This window comes from Heptranchias perlo, chromosome 4 (assembly GCF_035084215.1).
Source record: "Heptranchias perlo isolate sHepPer1 chromosome 4, sHepPer1.hap1, whole genome shotgun sequence".
NCBI lineage: Eukaryota > Metazoa > Chordata > Chondrichthyes > Hexanchiformes > Hexanchidae > Heptranchias > Heptranchias perlo.
Window position 1 is genome coordinate 85,940,017 of NC_090328.1, and position 10,950 is coordinate 85,950,966.

The 10,950-nt window shown below is 44.2% G+C and overlaps 1 protein-coding gene across 2 annotated transcripts in view; it reads right to left on the reverse strand.

The window, feature by feature from the left end:
• Positions 1–7,859, reverse strand: part of slc12a2 (solute carrier family 12 member 2) — a 211,557-nt gene extending 203,698 nt beyond the window's left edge. Inside the window, exon 1 of one of the 2 annotated variants that reach the window (XM_067983261.1) lies at positions 7,103–7,859. In XM_067983261.1, coding sequence (XP_067839362.1) covers positions 7,103–7,789 — 687 coding nt within the window. In that variant the 5' untranslated portion in view covers positions 7,790–7,859. The remainder of the gene's footprint in view (positions 1–7,102) is intronic. The other variant, XM_067983260.1, reaches the window with a different exon arrangement.
• Positions 7,860–10,950: the final 3,091 nt, after the last annotated feature.

Sequence of the window (10,950 nt, forward strand, 5' to 3'; positions counted from 1 at the left end):
ACATATTTATCTTTTTATTTTCCCGCAATACACATTTTATGACAGAACAAAATCTAACTTTAGGCAGGTAACTAAAGTTTGAAAAGTGCCTTCTGACTTCATCCCCAGGCCACGTACTGAGTTTATTACAAAAAAACAAAAAAGGTGCATTTTGGGGACCCAGGGGTTATCACAATATCCTGTTCCTAAACTTTAGCAAATCACAAAGTGTAAAAAGTCCTAAAGTTAATAAAAACTGGATGTAACCACAGTTTGTCACTTCAGGTACTAAAAACAATAGGAGCACAATTTTCCACGTTAAAAAGAAATTGATGATCGGTCAAGTAAGGAGAATTACTGTCATGTGAATGCTCCAACTGTTTTTAAACATGAGAGAACGAAACATGCCTACTAGAATCAGTGCTAATATTGTGTTACTATGGGGCTTTTCAAATAGTGAAAGACCTCGAACTTATCAGCTCAGAATTTTGAAGATCTTCCTCGTGAGCAAAAGAACGCTAGAAATGGAACCTCACTTGAAGAGAATCTTTTCTGTAGACAATATTCCAGTAGGTTTAAACTGCCTTCAGGGACCGAAATTTTATTATTTGTAAAAACAAGTCTGTATTACAGCTGGGAACTGTATTGTCCCAAGGTCAACTGATATCAACTGTGGAAATCACACAATATCAGCCAACGAAGGCATAATATGCAAGAGACGTGGATTAACCTCAAAAAATCTTGGAGTTTGAGTACATCAAAGGGTTACTGGTGAATTAATATGCACAATTAGATGGATCATGCACACACCCAAAATCAGGGTTCCTTTGAAAGCATTACCACTGTAAAGTTCATTTTCACACAATGTGATTGTTTGCATTTCAAAGTGAAAGATGATGGGCATATTAAATGGAATGTTAGACAATTTGATACCAAAAGATATGAATGTGCATTTTGAAATGAGTGATAACACAAGCTACAAACAAAGCTGAGCGATGTAGACCAGAAAGCTCCCAGTGAAAGTCTACACTGAGAAGTGGCATCCCTAGAGTTGAATAGCTTGATGTTCACTATCTAGACTTAGAGGTAGACTTAATAGTCACAGCGATAAGGCACCAGATGGTGGCTAGTACCCAACGAACTGCACCCCAGCATAAGCCTTTGCCTTCAGGAGAGAAGCCTACTTCCTGCAGGAGAGAAAGGAGACCAATATAACAAGTTCCAAACAGGCAGAAGCACATTGCAGCAAGATTATTTTGGTGCATCCATCATACTCCCACTCGCACTGGTCTCACTGACACTAGCAAACCATGATTAGTCATGAGTCTGCTTACTTTGACGAGTAAACACATTGTGGTACACACCTGAACAAATATGCACTCATTTGTGGGTTCACAAACATCCAATACTTAGACAATAGACTTAATTTGATTGCTGGAAGGAACCAGCAGTAATGTTAGCATTGGACATCTAAAATCAAATTTCACAGTAGTGGCAAAAAGACTCATCAGATTCTTAGTTTTTCATCCTCTGGTGTCAAAGGTAAGGAACCATTATTAAATTCAAGGACGGCAAGGAGACTGGGAATGAATAGTGAAGAGAACAAGTCAATCTAATGAGTACTGCAGATCTACCAACCTTTCACCCCTTTGTGATGATGCCACCAACAGCAAAAGACAAAATCAATCTCATGTGCATTATGGTTCACTGTTCATTCACAACCCTCACATCACAGCTGGGATTCTAACCTCAGCAATGTTTTCAGAAAACAAACAGCCTACATTTAACACTTGGGGAGACAGTCCACTTGCTACATTTCGACAGTAGTAGCAGAAAATGAGGACTACCATTAAATGCTGTTAAGTGTGTATTAAGCATTTAACAAAATTGTTACTGCTGAGGAAAGGAGAATCTACTTTTCTCTGCATTGCAGCAGAAGAACCATGAATACAAACTACTTTGATGTCACTTGGTTAAGAGGGTTTGAAATCAAAGAACCAAGCAAATAATTAACCCAATAAACCCCCATCAGGACTTGATTAGATACCGGTACTGTAACCACAGGCGTGGTAGAAAGTATGACTACTTTATTTATGGTGGCTACAATCCTGGCTCCAGAAGCACAAGAGAGCCAAGGCAATGCAGGCATCCATCTCATGGAGATCACAGGACTGTGGAAATCACTAATGAACAGCTTTTTTTTTGAAACACTACTATATTAGGGATTCATTTTGGGGGTCGAAGTCTAGAAATCATTGGCATTTTACCAGATGTACTTTTAACACATTTGCGGGACATTGCTTCCTTTGCTATTTAAAAGGAGGTGTTTAAACTGTTTAAAATAATTGGGTTCATGCTCAAATTAAAATAGCGGACAAAGGAATGCATTGTATGGTCGTCCACTAATAACAACAGGAATTTCTAGGCTCTAAATGCACAGTGGCATAGCAAGAAATACATATATTTATATCAGTTCATCAATGCGCCAAGCTGACTCCACCTTATCTACGTCAACTTTATCCCACCACGGGACCTCTGACTTTAACTTTGAACTCCTATTATCTCCTCTCTATTCCCTGTTTATTACCAAGACATATCTATCCCAATCTTGCTATGTAACCACACCCATGTAACTTGAGTTTCCCAGTGTCCGTTTGCGTGTGCATTTTGGCTGCCGCTCCGGACCCAAGCCCATTGCTTCTATTTCCCCTTATCCTTCTCGTCTCCTTACCACTCCTAGGCCTCTCTCTCTCTCTCTCTCTCGTCCTCATGCCTCCTTTCATTTCTCCCCTCTCGGGTACTCTGCTGCCCCCCCCCCAACCAAATCCCTACCCTAAACCTTCAGCACTCCTCGACCTTCCTACTCTCCTGCCACCGTCCCAGGCTTGACTCCCTCTTAGATAAGCCTACAGCTCCCCCGGCTCCTCCGTAGGATTCATCGAGGCACTCGTCACTGCCTCCTCGTGAGCAGCAACCCCAACTGCCCCATCCCACTCTCTCGCCGACTTTCCAGTGCATCCTCTGGGAGCTAATCTTGCCAATCTCCTTCCCATCTCACTCATCCCTCCCAGCGTTGAGCCTGTGGACTCTGCCAGAGGATCAGATATCACCACCCCTCTCTGCATCTTCCTCCAGAATGTCCGTTCACTTGTGAACATGGCCCATGCCATCCATGAGCTTATTGTGGATGACTGCATCAACATCACGGCCTTGTCAGAAACCTGGCTGACACCTTCCCCCTTAAATGAAGCCACCCTGCCAGGCTATATCTTCCACCACTTGCCCCACCCAGACCGCCATGGTGGCAGTGTGACCCTTATCACCAAATCACACCTTGGTCTGTCCCTCTACCACCTTCTCCTCTTTTGTGCATCTCACATTATTCCACCCCTCCTTTAATATCCTCATTCTCTACCGCTCACCCAAGTACCACGCCAAGTTTCTTACCGAGATATCTTCACTGCTTTCCTCCCTCAGCCTCTGCACCAAGTGACTTCTCAACCTCGATGATTTCTACCTCCATCTTAACTTATCATGCCTTCTCTCCTGAGTTCACTGCTCTCCTATCCTCCCTTAAAGTCTCCCTAACCATATTCACAACTGCCCCATCGACCTTGCCATCTCACGTGGCCTTTCTACTCCCATCGTGTCAATCACTGATGAGGCCGTCTCTGAACACTTAGTTGTATCCCTCTCCACCCACATCCCCCTTCCACCCCTGGAAAAAAACTCACCCCCAAGTTATTTACAACGGTACTTTCAAATTAACAACTGTCTAGCCTTTCGCTCTTCATTCAACATGACATTTCTGCAGCTACCAATCTGCTCAATCACACCCTCACCTTTAATGACTTTGTCCCCCCAATAAATCATTACTCTCTCACACCCTGGCTGTTCCCCCTGGTACTGCCCTCATCTCCACTCCCTTAAGTCCAACAAGGGGCACAGACTTGAACGTTTATGGCATTTACCACCCCATCTCCAACCTCCCTTTCCTCTCCATAGTCCTTGAACGTGTTGTCACCTCCCAAATCTCTGCCCTTCTTTCCCACAACTCCATGTTTGAATCCCTCCAATCAGGTTTCCATCCCTGCCACAGTATTGAAACTGCCCTTATCAAAGTCACAAATGACATCCTACGAGACTGTGACCATGCTAACCTATCCCTCCTCATCTTTCCCCGACTTGTCAGCAGCCTTTGACATGGTTGACCACACCATTCTCCTCAAACACCTCTCCTCCATCGTCCAGCTAGGTGGGACCGCGCTTGCTTGATTCAATTCTTATCTATCCAGCTGCAACCAGAGAATGACCTGCAATGGCTTCTCTTCCCACTCCATTATCTCTGGAGTCCCCCAACGATCTATCCTCGGCCTCCTCCGATTTCTCACCTACAAACTGTCCCTCAGCAACATCATCCAAAAACACGTCAGGTTCCACATGTACGCTGACTACATCCAACTCTACCTCACCACCACCTCTCTTGAACCCTCCACTGTCTCTGATTTGTCACACTGCTCGTCTGACATCCAGTACTGGATGAGCAAAAATTTCCTCCAACTAAATATTGGGAAGACCTCGGTCCCCGCCACAAACTCCATTCCCAAGACACCAACACCATCCATCTCCATGGTGACTGCCTGAGGCTAAACCAGACCATTCGCAATCTTGGCGTCCTATTTGAGCCTGAGCTGAGCTTCCAACCCCATATCCTCTCCATCAACAAGACCACTTACTTCCACCTCCGTAACCTGGCCCGTCTCTGCCTCAGCCTCAGCTCATCTGCTGCTGAAACCCTCATCTATGCCTTTGTTACCTCTAGACTTGACTATTCCAATGCTCTCCTGGCCGGCCAACCATCTTCCACCCTCCATAAACTTGAGCTCATCCAAAACTCTGCTGCCCATAGCCTAACTACACCAAGTCTCATTCACCCATCACCCCTGTGCTCGCTAATCTACATTGGCACCCGGTCCAGGAACACTTCAATTTTAAAATTATCTTCCTGGTTTTCAAATACCTCCATGGCCTCGCCCCTCCCCGTCTCTAACCTCCAAGATCCCTGCGCTCCTCCAATTTTTGCCTCTTACGCATCCTCAATTTTAATCACTCCGCCATTGGTGGTCGTGTCTTCAGCTGCCTAGGCCCAAAATTCTGGAATTCGCTTCCTAAATCTTTCCGCCTCTCTCTCCTCCTTTAAGATGCTCCTTAAAACCTACCTCTTTAATTAAGCTTTTGGACATCTGTCCTAAAATTTCCTCATGTGGCTCAGTGTCAAATTGTGTTTGATAACACTCCTGTGAAGTGCCTTGGGATGTTTTACTACGTTAAAAAGGTGCTATATAAATGCAAGTTATTGTTTAGAATGTACACAATTCACTATTGTAGTTTTTGGTCCAGCTCATTGGGATACAATCTCACCTTAAGTAGTATACACATCAGTAAATATCCATGTATATAAATTACTCCAAAATGCTAGAAAATGCAAAAAAAAGTGGCAAAAACATTTTTTCTCTATGGGATTGGGGAGGGTGGCATATTCATGTTCTACCCCCCAGAAAATACATCCCTTGCCTCAACAGTATATCCATTTGTAAAACTGCCACACCATGGTCCGTATCTCTATTTTGCAGTCACAGTCACAGTAACTCACACCCCTCTCCCATTATGTAACGGAAGGTCAAAGGTCACTAGTAACAGAATCAGCTGTTATCAAAAAAAAGCCATGTGGACAAACCAGAGGAAAGATTATCAGGCACTAGTAATGTAGCATCATCCTTCAAGTGCCAAGCTTTTCACAAATCTGATAATCCACACTTTTTTTTGTTTCCTTCACCTTCACAGTCTAAAATGGAATTCAGTACATCACTAGCTAAGTGGAATTTTTAAAAAAAAACCTTCATAACCATTAACATTTCAACTGTTAGACTGGAATTCAAATTCTGTTAACCTTCGGTGACTGCCGCTCTGACATCCCCAGAGTCAGTGTCAGGCAGGATGCCTGTGAAGAGAAAAAAGTGCCGAGAATATCCCCAACACTTCCTGGCATGGATGGTACCTGTGGGAATGTTCAAAGAATTGGATTACTCTGAACAAACCACAAATGTAGATGGATAGCTGCAGAGGAGGGAAAGATGGGCAGGTGGAAAGAAAGGAAGGAAGAAAAACAAACAAGCGTGTCATGCACCCATAGATTCATTTGTATGAATGCTGCATTAATGTCACCACAAGGCACTGAGCTTCTTTTATGCAGTGATTACAGCACTACCACTTGTGAAACTAAATTGGTAATTTCTCAACACAACAATGGAGCTGAAAGCCATAACATGGTCACTGGCTCAAAATATCCATAAACCACTCACTCTTAATATTTAGATCTTCACACTTGCTTTAGATTATAAATCACACTCTGGTATCCATTTTATATTTTGCTTGCAATTATAACTTCAGACTATTGCTGGTGAATTAAGTCATAGGAGTAATGTTCTTCTTACAAGCCATCTTCTTACAGTACAATCACCTTGAAATTTACAGCCAAGGTCTAACCAAGGTCTAACAGTCCTGGGCCCACATTTGTATATATCTATGGAAAAAAAATCTTACTTCTGTGCACAGACTTCTGTGTCAACTTTTTCCATTATATATTTTTATGTCCATATTTATAATGGAAACTATGTCATCTTGTCACACCACCCCCCACCTAGCATGCTACTGACAGTAGGGCAGAATTACAGTGACATAGGCAATTTTCTTTATAAATGTGGACATGGGGATTTTTTTTAATAAAAAAGGACAGAGTATATGACTTTATTGAATTACATCTAATCCCCTGGCCCAATTAACACCCACCCTGTAACCCCGTTTCACCTAAAGATAACTTTGTTCTTCACTCCCAGTGAGCAATGCCACAGAAAAATCAACTAGTCTATGTTACAAATCTTTGATGCCAACATACCTCCAATTTTCAATATCACACTTACAATTTAAAAAAGGAAGCATGTTGCTATGGTTTTATTGGGTTCCATCCAAAGCTTCTAACCACTGAGGATATGTAAAATTACCTCTATGCTTAAAAAAAAAATGATCCTGCACCTACATGTACCTGAGAGATGTGCTAATTTACCTTGTCGAGTTCATCGTGCAGTTCAGCCAGGCTGGGTCTGATGAGCTTCTCTCCAAGTTGGGCCACCGTGTGTCTGTAATGATCGATCCTGGGCACCGCATCGATTGTGTTGTGCCCGAAAGTCCTGAGATAGTAAGTGTTGGTGTGTGTATCGTAGTAATGATGAGCTCCGGTGCCGGACGAGTGCAAGCTGCCCTCACTCATCATGGTATCTCCGTTCTGCGGGTAGCCGTTCATGCTCTCGCTGGGCGGCTGGTGGCCGTGTGAGGACGATGCCGAGGTGGCGGCGGCGGCGGCGGCAGGAGAAGGAGGAGGAGGGGGCTGCTGCTCGTCCGAAGCCGGGTCGACGAAATTCACCCGGAATCTGCCTTTCGCCTCTTCTGCCGCAGCGGGGGGCTCGGCGGAGGCTGCAGGTGAGGCTGGCGACGAAGCGACTGCACCGCCATCCCCCCTGTCCTTGGCGGCGGGAGGAGCCTGGGCTGCGGCTGGGGTCTGTCCCTTCTGCCCGTCTCCTCCTCCTCCTCCACCGCCGCCGCCGCCGCTCTCGGTCACCAGGTCGACCTGAAAGCGGCTCTGACTCGCTACGGGACGGAGCGGCATCGCGGGCTGCAGCGGCTCGCTGGTACCAGGCTCCGGGCCGGACTGAGACTGCACGCCGGCCGAGGAAGCGGGAAGCGTGGGCTCCATCTCCCCCCCTCTCTCCCTCTCTCTGCTACACACCGCGGCTCAAAGTTAAAGAAAATAAAAACACACACAAATTTTAAAAAAAGAAAAACCTCCGACACCAGCAACAGCTGCAAATAATCCCCCCCCCCCCCACCACCACAGCCGTCTCTAAACTTTGCACCGGGAGAGTTTTTTTGTCCTATTTTTTTTTAAACCCGGGCTCCGCTCAGTCAGAGCCCCGCCAGCCCTCCTCCTCCTCCTGCTGCTGCGGCGGCTGCACCGTCAGCCCCCCCTTCCCTTCCTTTCCTCCCTGGCCGCTGTGTCTGCAACACTAGACCGGCCGGCCCGACAGCCCCCCGCGCCCGTGCATTAATAAGATGTCTGTCGGAGTCACTCTCTCATCCCCGGACCCGGCTGCCCCGTCTGTATCCCGGGCACAGCTCTGAGTCTGCACTCACCCAGTCAATCACTCAGTCTCTCCCTCTATCTATCTATCTATTTTTTCTTTCTCCTTTCCCCCCTTTCTCTTTCTCTTTCTCTCTCTTCCTCCTTCCTTTATCTCTCACATCCCTGGCCGGCCTCAGCTGTTATAAGTCGGCGCTCTCCTCTCATTGGTGGCTGTAGAGTGCAGCGGGGGTGTTGCTGGTGGAGATACTGGAGAGACTGATACACTCACACCACACTCATATACTCACTCAACTCACTCACCACACACACAGGCAGGCAGGCAGGGCAGGGTAAACATCGCGAGAAGGAGCTGCTCTTGATGTTCCTGCTGTGCTGGGGTTTCGGTTTTAAACATGCTCCTGTCCTTTAATACCTGCCAAATGCAAAGCGACATTGAGGAAATGATGCGCGGTGGTGGTGGGAAAAAGAGTTGAGCTGAATTTGTCAACATGTATCATGTGCCAAAGGGAGATTATGTATCGCTTTTTAAAATATTGTTTTGTTGGTGTTTCACCAAATGTAGAGAAGTACGGTGGGGGTACATCAGAGAGGTTTTAGCCGGGATTCTTAAAGGGAAAACAGTCTTCATTTTAAAGAAATTAAAAAATGTTTTAAAAAAATACTGCAACTGCTGGAAATCTGAAAGAAACGGAAATACACAGCAAGTCGGTCGACATCTGTTAAGGAGAAAAGACAGGTTATGACGTTTTGGGTGTGCAGATACACCAATCGCAGAGAAGTAAGTGGATTAAATTACTGCAAACCGTTTAATAGAAGACTATTAGGTGACATAAAAGATCATCAAGTGAGATGATGCAGATAAGGCAAAAGTATGTGCAAATACAAAAAACAAAGGAGGGAATAAGAAAAAGTGGAGAAAAGAGAGAGGAGTAAAAAAAAAGCCGAAAATGCAGCAGATCGGAAATTACAACAGAAAATTGAAGTGAAATTCGGCGAATCGACCACTCATCAGAAGAGAAAAAAAGTGCTGGACCAATCCCTACAGAAAGCAAAAAGAGAGGGCAAAATTTGGTTTGTAGTGGGATCATTTTGTAGGTGATGGAAAGGGCTGAAGATAACCTGGTTAATGTGGAGACGGGTAGGGTAGAAGGTGAGGACATCCTGTTATGATATAAGAGCATCCTGTTATTATAATGAGAGATGGGGGAAGAGGATAAGAGCAGGGGCCTAGCGAATGGGGCAGAAACGGTTAAGAATGGAGAAAGGAATAGAGTCCTCAGAGGTGGAGTGGGAAGAAGCATAATCAAGTTAGCTGTGGGAGTTGGTGGGCTCAACAGGCATAGGTGCTGGGAATGGAGAATTTCCACTCTTCCTATTTTTAGTGAAATCATAAACCTATCTATAAAGCACCACTTGTCGTTAACTTGTGTATTTGCAAACAAATAAAAAAAGGTATGGGAATTTTTCATGACGATCATGTCCTTTAAGTAAACAAAAGTTATTACTGCAGTTCTTCAATGCAGTTCTTTCATTGTATAAAATTACCATTATGTTAAGTTCATGAGATGTTTTTAAAAATATGTAATGTTATTATTTTGTTGTCTATCATAAAAATGCACCCAGTAAAATTTTGTTTAAAAAGTCTTGGTCAAGATTACTTCATGAAAGCAATGAGGCAAAGACAGCAACAAAGCTCAGGTCTGCTGGTGGTGCAGTGCATTATACAAATACCAATCTATTAAAGACATTTTAAAACAGAAAGAGTCTGTTTACTCGAGTGTCTTTTTATTTTTTTTAAATGCTGTAATTTATGGAAAACAATTGTTGAGAGATGGATAATGTAGATGTAGCTTAGATTGGTATCCTGGAGTTTTTGCCTAATTATCTTTTGGGGGGAATGGTGATCAGAGAATAATTTTGGAGTTTTATATTCTTGTAAGTTCTACCTATTGTAATAAGAAAATAAGAAATAGGAGCAGGAGTAGGCCTTACGGCTGTCGAGCCTCCTCCACCATTCAATAACATCATGCCTGATCTTCTACCTTAACACCACTTTCCCATCCTATCCCCATATCCCTTGATTCCCTTAGCGTTCACAAATTTATCGATCTCTCTTTGAATATACTGAACGAGTGAGCCCTCTGGGGTAAAGAATTCCAAAGATTCACAGCCCTCTGAATGAAGAAATTTTTCCTCATCTCAGTTCTAAACGGCCGACCCCTTATCCTGAGACTGTGACCCTTAGTTCTCCAGCCTCTCAGCATCTACCCTGTCAAGCCCTCTCGGAATTTCATAGGTTTCAATGAAATCACCTCACATTCTTCTAAACTCCAGAGAATATAGGCCCATTATACTCAAACTCTTCTCATAGGACAACCCGCTCATCCCAGGAATCAATCTAATGAACCTTCGTTGCACCCCCTCTAAGGCAACTGTATCCTTCCCAAGGTAAGGAGGCCAAAACTGTGTACAGTAGTCCAGGTGTGGTCTCACCAGAGCCCTGTATAATTGTAGCAAGACTTCCTTACTCTTATACTCCAATCCCCTTGCAATAAAGGCTAACATACCATTTGCTTTCCTAATTGCTCGCTGTACCTGCATGATCATTTTCTGTGATTCCTGTACAAGGACACCCAAATCCCTCTGATATCAATTTTCACTAGTCTCTCCCCTTTTAAAAAATATTCTGCTTTTCTATTCTTCCTACCAAAGTGGATAATTTCACATTTCCCCACATTGTACTCCATTTGCCACCTTCTTGCCCACTCACTTGA